The sequence below is a fragment of the Melospiza melodia genome, chromosome 2 (assembly GCF_035770615.1).
Source record: "Melospiza melodia melodia isolate bMelMel2 chromosome 2, bMelMel2.pri, whole genome shotgun sequence".
Taxonomy (NCBI): Eukaryota; Metazoa; Chordata; class Aves; order Passeriformes; family Passerellidae; genus Melospiza; species Melospiza melodia.
This window is the reverse complement of record NC_086195.1, coordinates 129,293,094-129,318,609: the sequence shown is the minus strand read 5'-3', so window position 1 is coordinate 129,318,609 and position 25,516 is coordinate 129,293,094. Positions and strand designations below refer to the sequence as shown.

Here is a 25,516-nt window from a genome sequence, read left to right as displayed (position 1 = left end):
TGTTTTCAGATAACAGAACTGATGACTCTGCAATGACTTGCATGATGCCCATAACCCTGCTCTTACAGCCCTTGTCTGCCTTGAAAGAGCTCTGTGTAAGGGCTTAAGCCATTTTATAGCAAATTAGCATATGCTGTTGGGCTATATCACAGGAGTCCAGATGTTGACGATGGAGAGAGATAGGGAAGACTGATTTGGTGATCAGAATCTGATTTTATTGTGGGATACAGATGCTTATATACTGTTTTAGGGGAGCCTAGCAATTTGTACTACAGTGATTAGGTTAAAATCACATACACAAACTTATGCATATCACAACATCTCTTGCTTGCAGAGTTTAATGAGATTTGCTTTTTCTGGTAAACCAGTCTGAATCTTCTTGCAATCTAGGTCTAATTTTCAAAGTTCCATTTGCTTTTGCCAAGGCATCCTGTTATCAAATCACTTATGTTAACCAAGCCTGAAGACCTTCACCTGTCTTGTGTCTCCCAACATCCCAACATCTCCCCCTTTCCTTTCAACAAAAAGCACTCCTTTAATGGCCTTCATAATTAATCTATGCACAAATTGAAAGGTATCATAATTAATACAATTATTATCAAAATTATCACATACATACCTATCCAAAAAATAATATTTTAGTTAAAAAACTCCAACCCTAAAAGGCTCAGGCTTAATCTTTATAAACTAAAACATTCCTGATGGCAGCTGCAGGGGCAGAGGCATTACTGCATTTAGAAAGGCTGCCAAAAGTATAATTGCAGTAAAATGTTTGATTCTTTTACACGGGGTGATAGGGAGAAACATTTTTAGACTGATTCCTGATCTGTGCATTTAAAATCAATACAAAAATCCAATTTCACAGAACCCAGGAACTCTAATTCTTGGGGTTCCAAGGGTGTTTCAGGACAATAAGGGATCAAATTTGATGTGATTTGATTTGCTTTCAAAATTTTTTGTGAAAATATTAGTGTGAAGTTTTGGAGGAGCCATATCCAGACCTGCAGAAGGAGGAGATGAGGATCATGTCTGTTTCCAACCTCAAACCTGTTTGCAACTCAAACCTGCCCATTTCTTCTGAGCAGTGGGACCAGTGGTGGTGGACTTAGCCTGGGGACCTGACATGACTTTTGGAACACACTAATAGAGCTCTGTGGAAAATTTCCAGCCTGGTGCTAGTGCCCCACAAAGTGTTGGTGTCCAGACAGTGGTAAGGAGTTGTTCCTCCTCAGCAAATTACAGACCATAAATAATCAGATGCCTGCCTAAGGCTGGAATTTGTTTGGATGCAGATATAACTCTACATTTTCTGGAATGTTCCTATCTCTTTGGTGCCATCCACAGTAACGTTCAGACTGACAGTCCATTCTCAGACAGGAATGGGGCCCTTTCCCATAGAGCACCAAAAGGTTTCAAAAGGACAAAAAATCCCAAATCTTGAAATTGAGTGAAGGTCACTGAGTGCAAATTTTGCTCTGGGGAAAAAAAAATTGAATTGCAAATGAATTGAGGAAGAAATTAATAATTATATAATTATAAGATAAAGCATGGATTTGGTCCAGAACTACTCCTTCACTTTAGAGAATGTACTTTGAGCTTTGCACACTATGATAAAAGGAGAATTAGGCACTGTAGTTTCGCAGCAGACCTGATGACCAGGCTCCTAGGTGGAGTAAAATTGTGTTTGTTTATCATGTGGACCCTGGAGCTGCAGCTCATGTTCTATGCAGCTCTTGAGAATTACAAAGTCTGTGTCTGTGGCATTTGGAAACAAAGTGTGAGCAGTAGGTTGAGGGAGGAATTCCCTCAATCCCTTCCACTTTTCTGAGACTCCAGTTGGAGCAGGTCCAGAGGAGGCCACAGAGCTGCTCCAAGGGCTGGAGCTCCTCTGGTCTGGAGACAGGCTGGGAGAGCTGGGGTGTTCAGCCTGGAGAAGGGAAGGCTCCGGGCAGACCTTAGAGTCTCTTCCAGTGCTATAGGGCCTCCAAGGGAGCTGGAGAGGGATTTTGGACAAGGGCCTGGAGGGACAGGACAATGGGAATGACTTCCTGCTGCCAGAGGGCAGGGTTAGATGGGATATTGGGAAGAAATTCTTGGCTGTGATGGTGGTGAGGCCCTGGCACGGGTTGCCCAGAGAAACTGTGACTGCCACATCCTTGGAAGTGTCCAAGGCCAGATTTGAGGGGACTTTTATGATTCCATTAAAAGCGTGGCACCAGGTGTGAGCAGTGGTTCTTTCTGACCTGCGTGATGCAGTACAGGTTCGACCTCCTGCTTTGCCAAGAGCTGCAGTTTTTTTCCCACTGCAAAATTCTTAGTGCCTACCCAGGAGCTTGCTGCAGTGTCTCTACTTACAGGAAGACGTGCAATCCTATTTCAGCTTTCAGGAGATTTAGGATCCTGTTAGATTATTGCACTTTTTTTCCCCATAGGAATTATTGGTACCATCATGACAGTGTTCTAAAAAAGGTCAAGAATTTACTTTTTTCATGCAAAGTTTTGTTATCAGGGTGACTTATCACGAAAAAAAAAATGCTACAAATATGATCTACTGATTTATCCTTAAGTGAAAGCAAACAAGGAGGTACATGAAGGTCTTAGATGAGAGCACCCTATTCCATGTCTCTGACAGGCCTTAGCTGAGAGGAGGTGGAGAGAGCAGCTATGAGGTGGCTCCCAAAGGTGGACAAGATGTCTCAGAGCATGAGGGTGTGGATGCATCTATATCACAGCTGAAGCTGAAGCTGAGCCAGGCATCTCCATCCTCATGTGTTCCAGCCCTGGGTGGAAGATCTGAAATGAAGACCCAAAGTAGAGCAAAGTATACAAAACATTATGTAATCCATGAGCTGGGGAAGGCAAAGGACTTGGATGAATATTTGGGTTTTCTTCAGCTCAGTCTTTCCCTTCAAAAGCAATACCAAGGATTCCAGAGGGACAGATGGAGAGGACACAGCTCTTCCCGGGCACACATCTGCTGTGCCAGGTGGCAGCTTGGTGGCCATCATCACTTTCCAGTATCTGCAGACACACAGTGTTGGGCTTGGGTGGGAATTTATGTACCAAGTGATGTTGGTTTGCACAAATGCTTTTGTTCTCTTGTTTCTATGCCAAAACACAGGGCATAAGGGAGGTGGGAGGTAGAGGTCAAACCTGGCACTAACTGGACAAGGTCCCAAGTCATGGAAGTCATAGAGAATGAAATAGAGCATTCTTATAAAATCCATTATGACACCAAGCTGAAAGAACTGAAAATCTTCTGGAGTCTAAGATTAGAAGTAGAGGAAAGGGTCCAAAATCAGTAACATAAAACTCACTAAAGAGTAAAATCTTATCTATGGGTATATACCATGGACACAACTAAAATGGGGAATCATTAGCTCAAGATAAAGCTATTGGGGACTGTACAGACGGGACATAGGACCCTTCTTGCTGCCATTGCAAAATATCAGGTGTCATCAGGAAGTATAAACAGGAGTTTTGGGGTAAAACAAGGCCATTATTGTTGCAAAGATCAGTCTGATTCCAGAGAAAAGCAAGACAGCAGAGGGATAGAGAGCTGATCCATAAGAACACTGTGAATGGAGTGAGATTCATCAGCATTTTGGGAAGAGAGGGATGTGGTGGCCTTTGGAGAAATTGGTGGTTGCTACAAGGGAGGTGCTTGGTGTCTTTTCATGTCCCTGGGGCAGATAGAAAAGAAACCACATCTGCATCAGAGGTGCCTTCACACTGACAAATTCAGCAGCAAGCCCAGTGGAGGCTCCATCCCAGGACCAAAATGCCTCTCCAAACGAACCATTCCTCCCAAAATCCACCTAATCCAACTATCAAGTCACTGCTGGCTTTTCTTTCAGCACAGTGCTCTACTGCCATCTTCATCGGCCTCCTCTTCACTCGTTTTTGGCTGGTCAGTGCCCTCTATGCTGCATGGTGGTTCATAGACAGGGAGAAGCCCAGCAAGGGCGGGCGGCGGATCCACATCTTCCGGAACTGCGCCGTTTGGAGGTACATGAGGGACTATTTCCCCGTCACGGTAAGTGCCGCTGGTCCGTCGGCCCTTCGGCGTTCCAGGGACCAGCTTTGTCCTTGGAGTCTGGATACAGTCTGGGGCCAGCAGTCATGGCGTGGGGCACTGGGAGCTTGGTGTTGAAGGATAACCTTTCCAGCTCCCAGATTACTCAAAGACACAGTAACAAATGGGGATTACCATTTTTACAAACCGCAAGCTTCAATCACTTGGCTTTTCCATACCTATTTAATCTTGCTGCATTCCAGCTGCTAGGGAAATCTCACCTGCATTTTCCATGTCTATATTGCAACATTCCTGCCCTTCAGGTTGCTCAGAATTTACCCAGTGGGCATAGGGCCAAGTTTTAACCAAAATCCAAGAGTTCTTGGATGGTCTGCAATGTCAGTATCCCATTTTGCTGAGGAGGGGGATGGATGGGTAAAGCTGGGGGTGAACTGGGCAGTCTCAGAGAACTGCTGTTCTCTTGAGAAGGACTTCTGTGACATTCCCCGATTTACTTAATGTGTGTGGCTGGCCTTTGCCCTTATTCTTTTATCTGGTGTCCCCTTGTCATGGTATGGATGCACGGAGCTGTCGTTACAGAGCATGACACAGCACAAAGTACCACAATTCCCTCAGAAGCGTGCAAGAGAGATTTATTATAGCAACATGTTGCTTTTATACTCTTTCAAGATATTTACATTCGCTCAACATACACATTCACTGTCTATTGGTTATAAGAAAGAAACAAAGTTCTCAGTGGGTGATCAGGGAGCCCACTGAGCTAGAGTCCGTATCTCTTAACTTTCTCTGCTTCATCACGTCTCCACGGTGACAACATTGGTGTCTTCCTCAGGAGAGGTACAGGGCTTTCCTTATCTTCAGAAGGCCTTTGCAAGCTCACAAGGACAGCACAGAATGTCTTTCCTACATGGAGGAGCAGCAATCCTGCCTCAGACCTGTCACAAGTTGGAACAAATCTGAGCAATGCAGGAGAAGAGCTCATGGGTTGTGCAAGGAAGAGAGCTTCAAGGATAGACCAGGCAATGGGAATTTCTAAGATAATTCCTTTAGGAATACATTGCCTGTTGAGAGAACTCAGATGGGATGCACCCAGCTGGTCAGAGATCATCTGGAGTCAGAAGCTGAGCGCTGCAGTCCAGGATAAAGAATTTGGGAGCCCAAAAAGCCAAAAAACACACCAGCCTAAAGGAAAAAATAAGAACCCGGCCTAAGAGTCCATCCTGCATGGAGTAGGGCCTGGGATGAGTCCATCCTGAACGGAGTAGGGCCTGGGATAAGGATTAGGGGGGGCCAGAGCAAAGTGAGGATCAGAGATGACATGCCCATCAGCTTTGCTGCTCAAACAGAAATAACCCTCTTTTCTGTTCTCATGAGATCACACCTGGAATACACAGTTCTGGAGCCTCCATCTTAAGAAGGTTAAATGGCACTTCTGGGGCAAGTCCAGAGGAGGCCACAAAGTCAGTGAGGGGACTGGAGCACCTGCCACTGGAGACAGCTGAGAAAGTTGGGGCTGTTTATCCTGGAGAATGTCGTGAGGACATTACACAGCACCTTCCAGCATCTGAGGGGCCCTACAGGGAAGATGGAGAGACACTGTTCATCAGGAACTATAGTGATGAAACAAGGGGGAACGGTTTCAAACTGTAAGAGGGTAGATTTAGATGGGATATCAGGAAAAAAATTCTTGGCTGTGAGGGTGGTGAGGCTGTGGCACAGGTTGCCCAGAGAAGCTTTGGCTGCCCCATCCCTGAAAGTGTCCAGGGCCAGGTTGGACGGGGCTTGGAGCAATCCAGTCTAGTGGAAGGTGTCCATTCCCATGGCAGGGAATGGAATTTTAAGGTCCCTTTGATACTGAAATCAGCCAGGAAATAAACTTTCTAATACAATTTGAAGTGTTAGAAAGCAGGCATTCTTTACCTGTGCAGGACACATTGCAAGGATGTCTTGTTTAATCCTGTGTGTTTGGTGAGGCTTTACAACATTATAATCATATATATTCATTAAAGTGTGTCTCCTAGCTAATACATAAACATCACTTTTCCTAGAACTAATTTGCATGCAACTTCCTCCTACTAGAAATCATTTTATGTTCCTGGAAGGTCCTCTAAAGGGATCTCTGGTGATCCCATTCAGTGAATATTTCAGTTTTAAATGTGACCTCTCCTTGAACTTTTTCTTTGGGCATGTGCTGTTGCTTCTTGTTACCTAACTTGCAAAAAAACCACTGTAGCCCTCTTTATCTGTTCTTCTACTGGTAAGCAACATTTATCACCCAGTGTGCATACCTTTACATCCTTTTATCTTTGTTTGTAGTTAGTCTTTAAGCTCTATTCAGCAACTTCTAAGGAACTGAAATTTTCTATTTTCTATGTTATTTATCACATTGCAACCCAAACCATAAAGTAATTAAATTATTTATGTGACTGCAGTAATTATATGCAATATATAATCTGTAAATTATTTGTGGCCGTAAGCCGCCACTTAGTGAAGTGCTGGACCAGCCTCTCTGCTGAAATTTTGGTGCCAGCTCAGCCCAGCAGTGACCCTTCTCCTGCTTCTTTCTAAAGAACATGGAACCCCACTCCTGAACGCCTGACTGTGTTCCGTGTCTGTCCTTCCTGGCAGGAGGACACTAGCACCAGCAGAGGGAGCATGGTATGGGGTTTGGCTGCAGCTGCCTCGGTGGGGGCCCAGAGGGCTCCATGGAGCTTTCCTCCCCACTTCTCTGGGACAAAACAGAGGAAGTAACACAAAAGGACTGCAGAAAAATTTAAAAGAGATTTAATATAGAGAGCATTATAACCAAGCAATCACGTAATACTATTTCTCCAAAATATTTTCTCAGTCATAGAATTATGGAATCATGAAATGTTTTGGGTTGGAAGAGACCTCAATGATCATGCAATTCTAACCCCCCTACCATGGGCAGGGACACCTTCCACTACACCAGGTTGCTCCAAACCCTGATCAGCTTGGTCTTGAAAACTTCCAGGGATGGGACAGACGCAGCTTCTCTGGGCAACCTGTGCCAGTGCTTCAGCATCCTCACAGCCAAGAATTTCTGCCCAATATCCCATCTCACCCTGTTCTCCGTCAGTGGGAAGCCATTTCCCATTGTTGTGTTCCTCCAGGCCCCTGCCCAAAATCCCTCTCCAGCTCTTTGAGCCCCTTTAGCACAGGGCTAAAGCCACTGGCAGGGGCTCTAAGGTCTCACCTTTTCTTCCTCAGGCTGAACAACCTCACTTGCCCAAAGTCCCAGCACAAGGGACACAAGGAAGTGACATCTGGGGACAAGGGCTGGGTTGATATCCAGGACTCTGGACTGTATTTGTGTACAGACAGAGTTTGTTAAGCCCTGGAGAATTAGGCGTTCTGGGAAGATTAAGTATGACTCCTAATCCTACCAGATCCCAGCAGCAAACTTAGCATGGTCAAGTGCTTGGAGGCAGCAAGTGCTGCCTGCTGTCTTATTTTAGGAAACAGCTTTAAACACTGCTTTTAAGGGATCCCTGTGAATGTTTGCTGTCATGGAAGCATAGAGAGGTTGGGATGAGCATCTGTTTTCTGGGCAGTGTGAATCTGCAGTGTGCTGCAGTACACGGAGCCTGCCAGTGCTGAGCTGAGCCAGGCCACTGCAGTGTGTGCAAGGCACACCTTCTGCTGATACCACCCCTGCACAAGTACCACTTTGGTGCTGCATTTATCCCCCTTGGAACTGACTGCAATTTAATTAATGATTTGAGAATCAGTTAGGCAGGACCCAAATGAGCTTGAGCGTTTTGAAGAGTGGGATGAGTGAGAAATCAAGTCAGGATCCAATGCATTGCCCAGGGAAATATTTCTGCTTAATTTCCCAGCATTTTAAACATATTCTAATCGGTTTGTTTATTTATTTATTAATTTATTTATTTTTAAATATACTCTTATTATAGTTCTTCAGTGTGCCTGGAACTGTTTCAAAATCATGTAGATGTGGCACTTTGAAACATGGTTTAGTGGTGGCCTTGGCAGTGCTGGGGTAATGATTGGACTTGATGGTCTTAGAGGGCTTTTATGACCTAAACAAATCTATGATTCTTCAATTCCAATACATGACTGAGCTCAGCTGCATTATAATATGGAAAATATACCAAAAAGTTTAAAATTAATCTGTTTGAGCTAGAGTATGTCTGAATAGATAACCTGTGATGCCTGCTGTGTTGATGTTGCCTACAGAGTGATTTTGGATGCAGTGGACTGCTTTATCCATGCTATGTACAAAAAGCAGTCTGTAATCTGTCTGCTGCTGCCCAAACCCTATCTCCATTTTCAAAATCCCTTGCTCATCATTTATCAGTGCGTCTTTACAATGAAGGATATACCCAGCTTAACAGAAAAAACAAATTCTGTCCCCATGCCAAGAGAATGGACATCACTGCTTTTTCACACCAGTCTCATCCCATCCTCCCTCATACATCCATGGTGCTTTGGTAATCTCAGATGAGGAAGGTGAAATGGGGAAAGTGTAAGCATTAGCTTGACAATATCTATTTTTACCTCGGTCCTCAAGCAGAAGTCACCATCTTGCTGACTGAAAATTGGGGCTGGATACTTGGCTTAGGCAAGACATCTCACCTTTGGATCACACAGCTTGGGTTATGAGTCCGTTCTAGCAAATTAAGGTCTCAGATAATTTTGAGGACTGTTGTGGGTTTTCAGGTTTCTCAGTGAATTTCTTCCCTTTGTTATCAGGGAGACGCTGGAAAGGTAGGGAGTGGCTTTTTGGGTGAACAGTTAGCCATCAAGGCACAAAAGGAAGTCTCCTGGCATTCCAGTAGAGTTTTTGTGGGTATGGGGAGTTTTTGGCTGAGGACATGGGCTTTTCTGTTCAGCGTTTTTTGGGAGTTGTGACGTGATGCCACCCACCACAAATTGTGATCTGGGACCTGAGACTGCTGCGGGTGGGTCCGACCTTCCTGTCCTCCTTCCATAAGGGCATTGAGGGACTTGGTGTCCTCGGCTCCAGGACTTTGCTACGCAGCAGTTCGGCACTGCGGTCGAATCTGCCTGCTTCCCCTGCTTCTGCCAGCTGCTCCTTGTAGTGCTGAGGCCGAACGATGCCCCTGAGTTTGCAAAAGGAGCAATTTCCTTCCTTCTTTCCTTCCTTCCCTCCCGGCGCCGGCTGAGGGGATCATGGCTCCCTCTCTCGGCCTCTCAAGAGCGGGCAGCGAACTGTTACTCCCTTTTCTAATTTTTTTTTTTTTTTTTCCTTGAAAGCCGTGTAATTTTCAAATTACAATAATTTGGAGAGAGGGGTGTTTTCTTCCCGTTCCAGGAAGGTTCCTACCTTCCTCGGCAGACATTTGTCTTTTAAATCAAGACATGTACATATTTTGTTTTCAACTACGGTCGTCACTCAGAGCACCCCAGTAGGGATAATCATGCCAGCTTTATTCAGGGCAGCCTGGAAAGAACACGCTGTACAGGAAAGGTCCCTGTGGTCTTTGCCACGCTGTTTTCTCCTTGATATTTCTTACAAGCCTTGGGATTATATCTAAGTGCCAGGTGGACCTTGCTGTCTGCAGAAACCTCTGTCACTGTGCTTGTGGTCTTGCTGGTGTTACTGGCTTTTGTTAGCATAACTGAAATGAGTTACTGGAGAATTCGTTAAACCTTTGAAACTGTAATTTGGGAAGACTTCATCCCATGATTCATTCATTCTCATCATGGTGCTATAAATGAATACTCCAATTTAACATTTAAGGAAATTTATTAAATTATCAGAGTATAAACTTGGAAAAAGCCACAAGTGAATTGAATCTGAGCCAGGTGATCAGAGTCGGGGAGACTTAGGATTTGGCCTCTATTGCACCAAAGTCCCTATGGGTCTCCAAAGTGTCATTTCAAAGGGATCCGTTTTATACAGTGTTTTGGGCTCTGGAAAGGGGCTCTTCTTTAGCATATTTTAGCATATTATCCTAGTTTTTCTTTCTTGCTGCCGTTTCCTGGAACTGGTGGATAATTCCTGGAATCCTGTCAGCTGAAAACTTCCTGGCATAAACTTCTGATGATGCCTATCAAATGCCTCCTGCTGGGGTCTTGTCAGATGAAAAAATCCCCTGAAACATACATCCCGGGAGACAGTGTCCTCTTGGTGTTTGAATCTCCATGGTTTATTTGCCGGACACTGGCTTGGTACACAAGATGCTGTGGTTTCAATTTCCTTTGCACAAATTGTTGTATAACATATTTCTCAATGGCACAAACACTGACGGAGGTTATTTGAGTGTGTTGCAGTTCTCGGGAATTGCAAGGCACTGTAGAGGGGACAGTTCCAGTTCATGTGAACCAATTCCTGCCAGGAATGTTTCCTTTCTTTTCACAGAAGAATGGTATTATTTGCAACTCAGGACTTGTGCCACAACCCATGACATCAAATACAATTTCTGATTTCCAGAAGTCTTGACTGTTCCTTTGCTTCCTTCTGTTGGCTGGAAGAGAGATTGTCAGGGAAAAAGCAAAGCATGGCCAAATGGCCCAAAGCCCCCATGCTATCCTTTTCTGAGGGACTTCTCTGCTCCATGTGTTGGCCCTCTCTTTTCTGTTCTGGAGTGTCCTTAAGAGGGGCATCATAGTTTGACATGGGAGGAATTTGGGGACAGTCTGTTGAATCACTGAGAAGCTGGACACGCCTCTGTGAAAAACATATGTTGAAGACCAAAGAAACCCAGGAACTTTCTCCTTCTTTCCTGCCCGGCAAGAAGGGGGCACGCCCAGGCCCACTGGGCCCTGTCCCGGCCCAGGCCAGCCCTGCCGCGGGGCTGGGCCCCTTTCCCCGTGCCGCCTGCTGGCTCCCCCTCTTCCCACATCGGCTCCCAAGTAGGGAGAGAGGGGGGTGCTCCGGGCCGGATGGAGCTGGCCTTGCTAACATCTGGCTGCTGGCTACACACCCACCTCAGCCCGGGGCCCAGCCGAGCCCGTCGGGCCCTGGGAGCAGCCCCGGGTCAGTGCTGGGATTTTATCCCATGGGAGTTGTCTGCAACCATCAGGCAGGGGGAAGGAGAATCCCCCTGTTATAAATGAGAAGCTTTACTAGGCCAATATTCAAGCAGCAATCCATTTATTAATTAATATGGCAAAGTATGAGCAATACAGTGCTGGGTACAGTGGGGAAAGTTTCCCCTCCAACTGCACACCGATAGTTGGGGCTTACAGGTATATATAGGGGTACTCATAAGCTTTCTCAGCAGTTTCTATTCCCAATTTTTACTCATCAGCAGTTTCTATTCCCAATTTTTACATCACAATTCTATACACTATTGTGATTTAGTTTTTCTCAGGATGCATCACAGAAAGGAGTATCCCACGTGGTGATGGTCCAGTTTCCAAAAGAAGGAAGAAGTATCCCATCTGGTGAGGTCCAGCTCCCCAGATGTGGGTCCACCTTTTGATTGCAAGGACTATAAATCTCATAACAGTGATGTCCAGCTTCCCTTGGTCGAAACTATTAATCCTTGAGTTGATGTTCATCTTCCTTTCTCGAGCTGCTTTTCACTGTTATAGTCACAGATGGGAGGGATGAGGAGATGCCTTGGTCTTGGGGCTGAAATCCTCTTCTAAATTATGGAGAAAAAGACTCTTTTTCCCTATAATGCCTATGGGGAGATGAAGGGTTCAAATTGATATTGAGCAAAGGCCTCCATGCTAAAGCAGATGTGAGAGCAGTTGTGATCCCATGAGAAGTTTGAACAGAGAAAGAGATAAGAGTAGTCTGATGTTGCCAGGAAAAGAAGATCGCTGTTCTCAGGGATGAAGATTATTTTAGAGATAGATAATGAGAACTTTTGCCTTTGAATAACTCATCTTTAAAACAATACCCCATAAGTCAACATGGCCCATTGACAAGCTGTGGAAAGGCTTTGTGGCAATGGGAAGGGCTTCTGCAGAAAGACTATTTTAGAGGTGGTAAACTGACTGGAAATTTTAGGTTTTGTTTCTTTACATTGTCAGTGGGAAGGAAAAGGTGGGGGGAGGAGAAGTGTTCTGAAGGGTTTGTTTTGATTCTTACTACCTTTTTCTTTTAGTTACTTTTAATAAAATTTTGTTTACACCCTTTTAAAGTTTGGAGCCTGCTTTGCCTTTCTCCTAATCCTGTCTCACAGCAGGAAATGAGTGCACTGGTGATTGACCAGCACCAAACCTGCCACACTCTTTCGTGAATTGGCCAGGAAAATCTCAAAATTGGGGAAATCTGAAATTGGTGAACTAAAACCACTACAAGGGGGGCAATGGCTGAGATCCACTGGAGGACTATGTCCCACCGTTTGCACTGCTAATCCACTGGATAAAGGAAGCCTTACAAGAGGAAGGGAGGACTTGAGCAATTTGGAGCTTCCATCCTTACCCCGCTTTGGGAGTGAGGGTGGTAAAGTCCCATCCAAACTCAATTTAAATCCACCTGGCTGGTCAGGTTCTCCAATATTTGCTGCAAATGCAGCTCTGACCTGACACTGTGGCACCAGGAGAAAACCCCAGGGCTCCAAGATCTCACTGTTTCCCACTGCACCTCTCAAACTCTCACCATTGCTGGGACCTGAAACCCATCCTGCTCAGCAGCTACTGGTGGTACTCAGAAACTTGCCCTTCCTTTGGTCTCCCATCCAGACACCCTTGGGTGGGTGACCTGCTTCTTCTCAGTTTGGCACAATTTATCCTTCTTCAGATCTGGTTGGGTTTCCTGGATATCTTTGTTGGGCTTCTTACAGAGAAACTGGCTGCATGTTCCATCCTGCAAGAGATGATTTTGGGAGGTGTCCATGGACAGCTACAGACATGAGGATTTGTTTAGTACAAAGTTGAAAGGTTTATCCTACTTAAGAGCAGATTACTGACTATGACATCCATGGAAACAGAGTTTGGGACCAGAGAAGGATAGAAAAGCAGTAGCAACTCAGTTTGGGAGACTTTAAATGAAGAAGCCAGGAGCTTGCTGATCAGGTCTCCTATTCGGGATGTTAATGTGGATATGGCAGCTGGGGACATGGATTAGTGGTGGTCTTGGCAGTGCTGGGGGAGCATTTGGACTCCATGATCTTAGAGGGCTTTTCCATCCTAAACAATTTTATTTGTTAGGAAGGCCAAGATCATCCCACACCTGGGATCCAGAGGGCTTCATAACACTTTTGAGTATGAATCATTAGTGCTGTCAGCAGCCAAGGCATCCTGACCATGCCAAAGGGAATCTCAGGGAAGTCAACAAACCCATGGCTCAGCTTGGAGAGCACAACCCTGAGCTGCTAACAGCTGCTTCCAGACCACAGGTCAGACACATTAACTTGGCATTCCTCAGACACCTCTGAGATGAGAAACTGCTCTTATTTCACCAGAAAAACCCTGGGTTTTCTCATGCTCGTGCACACACCAGCTTGTTTGGACTCTTCAATACTTTGACAATTATTAAATGTTCAGTTCACTCATAAAGACTGGAATTGCGAATGCCATCCAGAGGGTGTGGAAAAGACAACTCATTTGAGGCAGGATGGAGGATAGTCCCACTCCTTGGGCACCTCAAACCCAGTTCCCTTAGGCAGTTTGGCTGGACAGCAGGAGGGGGAGACTGTGCAGAGTCACATTATTAACCTTCCTGGAAGTCTGGGAATGGAGACTGACCTCTGCCAGGTGGAGGGGGAAGGTGTGGTATTCACATGCCCTCCTGAACAGAGAGAAGCTGTGAGACAAGCAGAGAAGAAGGAAAGCACAATTCTTATCTCCCTTGCTGTGCCTGTGTTGTGCTAAAGTAGAATGCAATATGGAGATTGTTTACCCAAAGTGAGGATGTTTTGTTCACTTGGCCTTTTAGGGCCAAGAAGTGTGTGTGTGTGTGTGTGTGTGTGTGTGTGAGACTGTCACGGGACAGTCACGAGAGAATTGGAGATGAGTGCAGTTCTGGGCAGTTGTGAGCAAGAGTGAGTGCAGGGCAGATTCAGTTTAGATGAAATGTACATAGTATAGTATAATAAAGTAAATCATTAGCCTTCTGATGATGGAGTCTGATGCATCATTCCCTCTCCCCTTCGTCGGAGTTGCCTTTGATTTACTATAGGAAGGAGTGAGACAGTGGGAACAATCCAGAAGGGAAGATGGAGTTCCTCTATTGAAGAGTTTCCAGGGAAAAAGGATAGTGTAGAGTCTAGACCTATGGTATCTAGAGACTTTGCCTAAGTCTCTCCTCTGCTACAGATTTCCTTCTCAGTCTTGTACAAGCTCTCTGGTTTCTCGGTGAGTTTTGGCCAAATCATCCCAATGTGAGAAGGCTCTGTGACAAAACGAGGACCTTCTTTCCTCAGGGCTACTGCAGGGGACAGCACTTGCAGAAAAATCACCCAGATCCACCAACACTTGAGGGACTCAGCTGCTACCCTCCAGCTGCCCATGGCTTAGAGTAGGGCGTCAAAAATCACAGATTCAAAGACTGGGTGACTTTGGAAGAGAACTCTAGAGGTCAACATGCCCAACCCACTGCTCAAGCAGGGCTGCCCAGAGCCAGTTGCCCACATCTTACCACAGAATCACAAAATGGTTTGGGTTGGAAGGGGCCTTAAAACTGATCCTTGTTGGAACAAGGACACCTTCCACTAGACCAGATTGCTCCAAGCAACATCCACCCTGGCCATGAACACCTCCAAGAATGGGGAAGCCACAGCCTCTCTGGGCAACCTGTGCCAGGGCCTCACTAATTTTATAATAAAAAATTTCTTCCTCATAGCTAGTTTTAATTATCCCTCTCTTAGTTTAAAACCACTCTCCCTTGTCTTATCACTCCAAGCACTAACCTTTGTTCTTTCCTTCCTGTTCTCCCTCCTCTTTCATTGGGATGAGCACCAAGACAGCAGCTGGATGTTTCTTAGGGAGTGTTTTTACAGATGTGTGGTGTCTTAGCTCTCCCATTGAGGCAATTTGACCGCTCAGTGGCTGCCCTCCTGTGTCTCCCTGCATGCACAGAGACAGAAATTTAGCAGTTTCTAACACGCCTGAACATCTTGCTTCCCTGCTTATAAATCGCTTGGAGATGAAGCGTTGTTTGGAAGCTGAGGATGAATGCAGAAACATTGATGCAGGCTGAGATTACTCAAAAAAGAGCAAATGGTGGGCACTTAGTGATTCAGCCATCTGCCTCTCTTCCTGGGCAGTAGTGGGACTTGGTTTGTCCATTCCCCTCATTAGGAGCAGCTTGTATGGGCACATGTACAGTCAACAGTGCTTTCAGACAGGTGGAAAATGAGTCACGATGGAAGAAAGTAAAATATACTCTCATTATTAACCTGCAGTTCTGCAGCTTCTAGGAAAACACATGCACCATTAACTGCACCCTGAGTGCAGATGGAATCAGGGTACTTGGAGTGGTGACACTTAAATGCATAGGGCTCTGGTTGTTCTTGAGCACAAATGCCTTTGAGTTGTCTGGATAGGCATGGTGACTCTGTGGTAACAGAATCACAGAATTGTTCAGGTTGGAAAAGCCCTCTGAGACCATTGAGTCCAACTGTTCCCAGCACTATTGCAAATGCCCCTTAATCATGTCCCCGAGTGCCACATCTACATATTTTTGAAGAGTTTCAGGGACTGTGGTCCCACCACTTCCCTAGTCATCTTGTTTCAATGTCTGACCACCCTTTCAGTGATGAAATGCTGTGATGACTAACCTTGGAAAGTTCATCCTTCCCTGCTGCTGTGAGTGTTCAGCATCCACAGAAATGGTGCAGAGATTTCAGCAGTCAGTTTTGCCTGCTTCTGCCTGGGCTATGCACATGCTGGTTGGTGTTGGCATGGCAAGGTCTTCTTGGTGCCAGAACTGGAGAGTGAGTTTGTCACACCAGCTTCTCTCCCCTGGGCAGTCCATAACAAGTGTAATGGAGATCAAATCCCAGTTGTCCCTTATCTCCCTTTAACCATCCCCTCTTGTTCTGTGGTACCCATTCTCCCATGTGGTACATCCCAGGCTTGAATATCATTTTCAGATTGGCTGAGGATTTTAACAAGCTGCTTAGTCAGCCCTCAAGGGCTGGCCATGAGCTGCACTGTGTCTGCAATCCATGCTGCCCATCCCTAAAATGCTGGGTATGGGAATTCTCTGTTCCCTCCTGCCAAAGCTGCAGCAGCCTTGGGCAGACATCCACTGCTCTTTGATGGACCTGGGCACCCAACACAGGCACAAACAAACATCTGGCATCCTTCAGGCTTTCCCCAGTGGCAAGGAAACCATCAGCTTCTCTGTTAGATATCTAGGAATTAAGATTTCAATTTACCATGTGTGAAAACATCCAGGAATCACCTGGCACATGCTTCAGGATGGGATAAACCTTTGATCCACACCAAGCTGTTGGGTGGGATATGTGCTTGTGCTGTGTAGTAGGTCTACCAGAGCGATTATGTACTCCCTCTGTTGTTCTGCTTGTGGGATCAAGAGGTACTGTGTGGAAGAAATCACCCTTTTCTTGCTTTCCCTCCCATATTAGAAAATTTATAGGAGAACATTTTAAACAAAATTGGTTCCCAATAGCACCTAGACCAGTTCAAGGCAATATAATGAACTGTGCCATTAGAAAAGTCATTTTAGGCCAATGGGTAGGAGGAGATGGAAATATGGGCAATGAAATACATTTCAGTGAAAAATGGGGGAGTTGTTCCAGTTAACCTTTTCCAATAGAAAGGCATGGTGGGTGCATGACGCTCGCCTCCAGGAATACTTTATCTGTTCTTCATAGCCAGTGTCCCTCCCTGCTGAGGTTACAGCACTAACCCTGACCACTTTTTGGCTTCATCTCTGTGTCCAGTTGGTGAAGACAGCAGAGCTGGACCCCCGGCAGAACTACCTGGTGGGGTTTCATCCCCACGGAGTGCTGGCAGCTGGAGCCTTCATCAATTTCTGCACAGAGGCATCTGGCTTTTCCACACTCTTCCCAGGCATCACCCCCCACCTGATGTTGCTTTCCCTGTGGTTTCGCTTCCCGTTCTTCAGGGACTATGTGATGAGTGGAGGTAAGGAGCATGGGCCAATGGCAGCAGTAATATGTGTGGTGCTTTTTTGAGGAACACAGAGTGAAAATGCATGGGGAGGAGGAGTCAAGGGTCTGTTTTCCCTCACCTGGGGCCAATTGGATCCCATTCATGGACATAGCTATTTGAGATGGCAACCCAAAACCTCTGAAGTTAAAAATTGCCCTCCTTGCTGTTATCTCTGTTGTTCAACTCCATAAATGATCTCTGTGCTCAGGGCATCACTGTGCTGGTGCTGTGGAACAGCAAAATGTGGAGCAAATTGTGAACAGAAATGCTGAGAGCTGCAGGCCAGGATGTTCCTGTATTTCTTTCCATAAAAATTACATTCAGGCCTGAAACTGTGAGGAAAAAGATGCTCTTTCTGAAGGATCTGCTGCTTCCAGGGAAGCAGCATCCAGGGACAGAGGATAAAAATAGTAGCTCACGCTGCTGAAATGGAATGTGGCAGGGGGGAAGATGTAGTGAAAAAGAAAAGGAAAAGGGACAGGTAAAAATTCAACTGAGAGAGTTTTGAGAGATTTTTGGACACCAGCAGGATGACCTCCATCTCTCAGAAGTGGGCTTGGCAATGGTCACTTTTCCAGCTGAATGTGGGCAGAATTCAGTAGGCTAAACATAGGCATCCAGTTCCATCTGATGCACCCCAGGGCATCCATTACCCTGTTTTCCTCATAAACTGGCTCCTGCTGCCAGAGTATTTACATGGAGAGTGCAAAATCCAAACAGTGAGATATATGAGACACTTATGACCCAGGTGAAGGAAGGTTTAGTCACTGTAATGTCAGAGTTGGGTGCATAACTAATTTTTAGGTTAATTGAATCCATTTCACAATGAGGTTTTAATGTGCAAATTATTTCAGCCCCTGAAACAAGGATTTTTTTTAAATTAAAAAATATTGTAAAACAATGTTGCTTTGTAATTTCTTAATTAAAGATTTCTATCTTATTCAAGTAAACAATACCAGAGGACCAAATCCTTCATCAAATTCCACTTTGAATTAGCACAATCCACTGAAACACGTGTGTGTTTTGACCTAAAGCAAATGTTTCTCTGACATCAGAATTATTTAGAATTTGACACAGTCTCAATTGACAACAAATTGAAACTGATTTTTTCTAGGACTTCAGTGCAGCTAGTTTTGTGTTTATTTTTTTTCCTAATTTTTCTCTCACTTCTCACTTCTGAGCCAGACAGCAGATAGATAATTGTGTACTCACCCAGCAGAACTGTGTGCAAATCTAGCACCTTTTAAGGGAGTTGACCTGAGATTTTCAGGTCAAAATTTATAAATAAAATTTTTAGCACTTCTTCAGAGACGGATTATGGGGGGAAAAAGGTGCAGAGCAAACCAGAAACAGGTGGACTTTACTTTTAATTTCTCCCTGCTCTCCAGGCCTCATCCCCTCTGACAAGGAGAGTGCATCCTACGTGCTGCAGAAGCCAGGGGGTGGGAACTTGCTGGCCATCATTGTTGGTGGGGCCCAGGAGGCTCTGGATGCCCGTCCAGGATCCTTCACCTTGCTGCTGAAGAACAGGAAGGGATTTGTGCGCCTGGCCATCCAGAATGGGTGAGGAAGGGGATGGAGTCAAGGGATAATGAGGGAGGGGTGCTCGGCCCTGTGGCTGGTCAATGGGGTGTTTCTGTTTTGGAGAAGAATGAAGGGTTTTGGAATGGGCTTTGCTAATCATGACACCCTATTGGTTTTGGTCCCCTGCAGCACCCCCCTGATCCCTGCCTTTTCCTTTGGGGAGAATGATGTCTTTGATCAGGTGAAGAATCCCCAGGGCTCCTGGCTGCGGAGGATTCAGCATTTTCTCCAGCAGATCATGGGCATCTCCCTTCCCCTCTTCCATGCACGAGGCATCTTCCAGTACAGCTTCGGGGTGATACCCTACCGGCGGCCCATCTGCACCGTGGGTGAGTCCATCCACAGAACTCTGACGTGATGCCAGACACACTCAGCTGGCCAAACTGGGGAAACAGGGACAGTCCCTGGGCTGTGTCATCCTCCTGCCAGGCTGGAGCCTCTGCCAGAGATCACAAGCAGGGGTAGGCTAGAAATGTGCTGCAAAACAGTGTTCCAAACTGTTCATGCGTCTCACTGTTTTGGCAATCTGGTTTGATGTTACGACAGATCCCAGCCCATCTGGGCTGTGCTGTGAAAAGCCCCAGATCAAATGTGGCCAAGCTCATCGCTCCTGTGAGATGCAGACAGCCCCAACACCACAACGTGGTGACAAAAAACACTGCAGTAGTGTTGCATGAAACATCTGCCAAGGCAGTTTTACAAACACAAGTAGGACCGGCAGGTTAAGGGAGAGGATTCTGCTCCTCTTCCCCACTCAGGTGAGATCCCCTCATGCAGTGCTGCCCCCAGCTCTAGGGCAAGAACATCAGAAGTACATGGAGGTGCTGGAAACCACAGAGAAGCTCCAAAGGCTTGGAGCATCTGGGAGACAGGCTGGGAGAGCTGGGGATGTTCAGCCTGGAGAAGAGAAGGCTCTGGGGAGACCTTAGAGCCTCTGCCAGTGCCTAAAGGCCTCCAAGAAAGGGGGAACTTGAAGGGCAGATTTGAAGGGGAATTTTGGAAAAGGGCATGGAGTAACTGGATGGCAGGGTTAAATGGATATTGGGAAGAAATTCTTGGCTGTGAGGATGTGGCACAGGTTGCCCAGAGAAGCTGTGGCTAGCCCCTCTTCTCTGGAAGTGTTCAAGGGCAGCTGGGACAGGGCTTAGAGCAGCCTGGTCTAGTGGAGAGTGTCCCTATTCAAGGGAGGGGGGTGGAATGAGAGGATATTTATGTCACTCCCAAGCCAAATCATTCTGTGATTCTCCAAACACCCAAGCACTCAGATGCAGCTTTGCTCACATCTGCAAATCCAAACCTATTTGCATGTGAGGAAGGTGACCCATTTTGGCAGAGACCATGTCCGTGGGAGACCAGATTTCAAGAAAATCTTTGGTTTTGAATAAGTTTTCCAACATCTCCATACTTGGTCCACCAGTGTGGCTGATGTTCTGTGAATTAATTTAGTTTAAAATGCTGTTTGGAATGGTTAGAGCTTACACCACTGATTAAGTTTGACAATGAGCAATTACTTCTAATTGTATTAGAACCTGTTTGGATTGTCTCAATGGTTTTATGAGCTGTGTAGTATCACATGGGTTCTTCACTAATTGGATGAAGAATAGCCTTATAACATGTTGAAACCCTCCGTCACTTGACAAAAACAATTTGAGTAAGAGACCAGAGCAAAGGAAGTATCTCATGGATTTTCACTGTCCCCTGCTCCTCGTAGCTCTGGGAGATGGAAAGACTCTTCTAAAGATAGGGATCAAAATAACTGATTTGCTGTTGAATAAAATGTGATTTTTAAAAGATAAGTAAGTACTTGGTTCCTAATAAAAATCAGATATTTCACAGAATCTTTAATCTGAGCAAAGTGGAAGCACCTTCAATGCAAGTGTATTTAAATAGTGTGGGGCTCCCCTGTTCCTCACTTTCCCCATTTGCAATGCAGATTCCCGGGGCCATGTGGAAACAACTTGGAAAACCCAATCCAAATATTATCCTGTCTTTACATTGTGTTTATCTGCAGCACATCTGAGATGTGAGAAGCAGCTCTTGGGACTGCATTGGGATACAGCACTTCTTACTTCAAAAGGCAGCACAGAGGGTCTTTGACATTAGCCAGCTTTGCAGATGGGTAAACTGAGGCCAGGACCAGTGTGATCCTGGAGACCAACAGCTTGGTCAGGATCTGAGTCACCATCCCTCCTTGGCTGTGCTATCTCCCAGGCTCCAGGAAATACCTGGTCACACTGACCTGTCCATCCTGGATAGGCTGACCTCAGCTCCGTGCTAGGGTGAGCAAAGTGTTCAGAGATGCCTGACACTGGCTCTTCCTAACACCTGTACTTCTTTTCCAGTTGGGAAGCCAATTCCAGTGCAGAAGAAGCACAAACCCTCTGATGAAGAAGTTGATCAACTCCATGAAAAATACCTAAAAGAGTTGTCCAAGCTCTTTGAGAAGCACAAAGCTAAATACAATGTCCCAGAAGACAGCCACCTGGAATTTATATAATGTGCCTTAAGCAAGGTGAAACCATGGAGACCAAGCTCCAAGTTTCCTCCTTCTCTGGAACTACTTCACAACCTCAACATAGTCACAGTTAACACACAGTCTATATAGTGTAGGGAAAAGAGCTTGATTTTCCCAGTTATTGTATGGTTGTAGAGCCAGGTTTTTTCATTTTTTCTCCATGTAGAAGACATAAAAGATATAAAACAGAAGAAAAAAAATCTCATCTGTGGACAACTGAAACTCCTCAGCACAAAAATAACACTTCAGTCTGGCAGGGATGCCAGTTTATACAGATATTTCCAGGCAGTTCTTAATTGAAATTATTGAAATTATTTCCTTTTCAATATTTTCATTTTGAAATGGGACAATGAGCCATAATTTGTGATGAAGGCATATGGTTTCTAAAATATAATCCATCTAGATCAATAAATGAACACAGGTTTTTTTGTGCTCTTCATGTTTTTAATTGCTTTGGGCTCTTTTCTCACCACCTGAAGCAGAGTTTATCAGAAAGGTCCAGCATGATGCCAAGCACCCTCAGCAGCACGATGCCATAGCCCTTTCACACAAAAGAAATTAAATAAATTCCATTAGAAATGTGTATTGGAACTATAAAATATTTCTAATTAATACAAAGAAACCAGGAGCCACTCTGGCAGTCACACGACCATCAGAGCTGGGATTGAGCCTTGGCAGCTCCACACTCCACATTCAGTCAGACTGGGCTTACCTACTGGCTCAGTCCCTGGTTTCCCACAGCACATTCTCAGACATCTGGATCCTTCAAACAATTTAATCATACAAGAACAAAATAACAGCTTGGGGTGAGAGCCTCCAGAAGGAATCTCCAACAAAGGAAACCCTTGGCTTATGTGCCCTTATTATCTGAATGCATGGGAAAGTCTGGGCTCTTCTTGCTGAGTCCTTGGCTCCTGCTGTGTCTTGGAGTGTCCACGTGCCTGTCTGTGCCACAGGTCCCTGTGCCCTTTTGTTTTGCAGAGGGTCAGCAGTGGCCTCTTGCCTCCAGCTCTTGCCACCAGAGCTCCATCTACACCTGGCACTGCAGGTGTCCCTCAGCTGCTTGCTGCCTGCTCTGAATCCATTCTTTAATAATTAGCTTAGAAATATAAATTAGAAATAAATTTGTAATGTCTAGGGACTCGTCCAAAGGGTTCACCATACCTGGGCTCTAGGAGTTCTGCTTCCAATTTGGTTTGTTTAGTCCCAGACATCTCTGCATGGGAACATGACCAGTCACCAGCTATGGTAGCAGGGTCACTGTGCATTTTGTTTTACAAATGAGACCATCTTCTTAGGAAAGAGGAGCATGACTAGGACATGGGGGAAAGGAATTGTGATTTGGGCTGGAAATATCCATTGGGGTTTGGGGGAGCCACATTTGGCAGGTGATCAAAGCTCTAAATAGCAGCTTCCTTTTGATATCCAGAACTTCATTGAACTTTGCACTTAATGGGATTTTGGAGAGTGGAAGTTTCAGGTGGCAGGAAGCCATCTGCTCAGTTCACCCTTACAGAGCGCTGATACTTTAATCTTCTTCTTTCTCCCTCCCTTCATTTCTTTCTTTTCCTCACATCCTACTCCCCACTTGAGAGCAGCCACCAAAAATCCTGCAGATCACACACACTTCATTTTTGTTCTTGAAACTGCAAGAAGTGCATTTAACAAGAAAAACTTGTTAAAAAATTGAAAACTGTGTATCAACTGACAATACCAGGTCACCATTGGGGTTTATTTCCTTTTTCTGCCTCCTGTCCTGACCAAGGTTGCAAGGATTCCACTGGATTCTTAATCTGAATAACCCCCTGCAAATCCCTTCCATTCCTAGAAAACAAGCAGCATCAAGGAAGAATTTAATGGAACCCTGCTCAACACTATAAACACTCCTGTAATCCCACACTTAATCCAGTCCAATAAAACAGGTCACATGCTATGAATTCTATTTTTCTTTTTCTTTTGTTCTTAGTTAAGGACAGAGGTGCCCAAGCAGGAGGAAGATTTTCTGCACCAGAAACAAAAAGAAATGTGTCTCTCACCCTTTTCTCTTGGAGTTCATCACCATCCAAGCTTTACCCTAGCTCCAGGTTTTTTTCTTTATCCTTTCTTCTGCCTTTCCTTTTACGTGGCCATCCACACAGAGATCTCAGGAATGTTGCCATGACCTTATGGAAACATCCCAGAGGAGATCAGTGCCAGAGGGAAGCGATGGAGATGTCTCCAGAGTCACAGCATGGTGTGCTGTGGGGATGGGGAAGTCTCCAGAGGTGAGGATGAGGAGATGAGATCTCAATGCAAGGGGAAGAAGAGTGAAGGTGTTGCTGTTGGGGTGGAAATCAGCAGTGAGGGGAGGGCGAGGATTTGTGGAGATGTGGTGATATTTTGGGGTTGTAGGAAATGGAGAGGGGAGGATGCAAGGTCACAGATAAGGATGGCAGAAATTGGTACTGGCAAGAGGGGTTTGGTCAGTAGGAGAGACTTCTACCCCACTGAGTGTTCCCAGTTGGCCACAGAGGCCTCAGTCTTACCCTTTTGGGGCTGTTGAAGTGATGGCCCTTGTGCCAGAGACACACCTACCTGAGAGGTGGGCTGGCCCATCACCTTCCTGGCTTGTGAGCCCATTCTGAAAGAGAGAAATGGAAGAAAATGGCTGGTCAGGAAAAAATCTCAGGGAGGCATGGGAAGGAGGATGCTGGAGCTGTCTGAAAGTTGTTGGGGTGGTCAGAGAGATCCAAAGGTGGAGAAAGACCACAGTGCTGGAGAGGAGGAGTTAGAGGAGAGTGTTGGCTGTACATAATAGGCTTCCTTCAAGGCCAGTTTTATCTCACAGACAGGAAAATACCCTTGATGCCCCAGGGACCTATATAACCCAGGAGGGAGAGGTCAGTGCCTGGGCTTGTGTTAAATATAACAATAAGAACAATAATTCATAGGCATCCTTGCAGCCAGGACTATTCAGGGAGCTCAGCACAATGAGAGGACCCATCTCAAGAAGCCAGAGCTGTCTCTGAGCAAAACACTGTAAGCCAAGAAGCTTTTCTGCTATTTCAGCACAAAAAGGGGTGAATATTTCACACAGAGCTGTCTGGAGGATTAAAACTCCTCTGATGCTACACAAGGCAGGAGAAGCCTAAAGGAAGGAAAAATGCTCAGATCAACCAAACCAAACAATGTTTAGATTTGACTCTTCAGTTTGAAACTGGCTTAATTGGAGTTACCTCCAAGGCACTCTCAACTGAGAGACCTTCAAGCTGTCACAAATAAGGACCACTTAAAGCTAAAACAATACTGTATGTTTCCTTCCAGCATGTCCACTCCCTACTTACTCAGCTGGTTTTGATCTGAGAAACAAGCTCAAGGAGAAGAGATATATCCAATTGCCTTTCTTGCAGAAATGTCAAATGTTACCCTTTTTGGGACTTCTGTGGAAATTCTGAATTGGAAAATACAGTAAGAAATAAAAGTGTGGTGATTCGGTATTCCCCTCCTGCCTGCCTCTTCCTCCCACCTCTTCCCTCCTGATCTCTCCTGTATTTCTGTTGTGAGAGGCTCTAATCTGGATTTGCCTTACTTAGCAGGTTCAGATCATGAGGCTCAGAAGAAAACCTCTGATGACTGATGAATACAAAATATGGACTAATTCTCCAAGAGCAGGAAAGCCAAGCAAAATTGCTTTTTTGCCCTTTTGCAGCTCTAGTGCTGCAAAATTGTTTTACTGCCCTGAGAATGGGATTAAAAAATTGCCTGCTGTTGCAAACAAAATTAAAAGGTTTTCTGCTGTTGCAGAAAAATGTGTGGTTTTCTGCTTAGGGAAAGATTTGCTGCCTTTAGTTCAATAAAGTCCCAAAACATGGTATGCTAAACATCCCTCTCTTATGGCATACCTTTCAATAAAATAAAATTGCAAAGGCATCTGAAACCCATCACTTTGCATTAAAAAAAAAAAAAAAAAACCAAAAAAACAAAGAAAGAAACACAAAACCAAATCAAGAAATTACTTTTTTTTTTTTCCTTTTCAATTTAAACATTTGGAAAAATTACATTTAAAACATTAAGAAAGTGTGGGTCTCCTCATGAATATCGACACTTATTTTTGGAATAATCTGTTAGTTCTGTCTGACTTGCAACCAATTAACTCTCTTCTGCATCTCCCATCATGTGAACTCACCTCTTGACACAATCTTTCTTGGAGTAAACATCTGATACAGGATTTTGGCAAACCACCCCTGTTCAGATTATAAAAACCCATCAGTGAAGAAACAATCTACAATGACCAACAAGGCAGGAGGGTATATCCTGTATTTAAGAAATTATTTGGTATGATTTATCAATTTTTC

At 45.1% G+C, this 25,516-nt stretch overlaps 1 protein-coding gene across 1 annotated transcript in view; it reads left to right on the top strand.

Annotated features, from left to right (window-relative positions):
• Positions 1–21,621, top strand: part of MOGAT2 (monoacylglycerol O-acyltransferase 2) — a 28,653-nt gene extending 7,032 nt beyond the window's left edge. Inside the window, exons 2-6 of the mRNA XM_063150534.1 lie at positions 3,858–4,036; positions 16,852–17,056; positions 18,472–18,646; positions 18,797–18,996; positions 21,010–21,621. Coding sequence (XP_063006604.1) covers positions 3,858–4,036; positions 16,852–17,056; positions 18,472–18,646; positions 18,797–18,996; positions 21,010–21,164 — 914 coding nt within the window. The 3' untranslated portion in view covers positions 21,165–21,621. The remainder of the gene's footprint in view (positions 1–3,857; positions 4,037–16,851; positions 17,057–18,471; positions 18,647–18,796; positions 18,997–21,009) is intronic.
• The last annotated feature ends 3,895 nt before the right edge of the window (positions 21,622–25,516 follow it).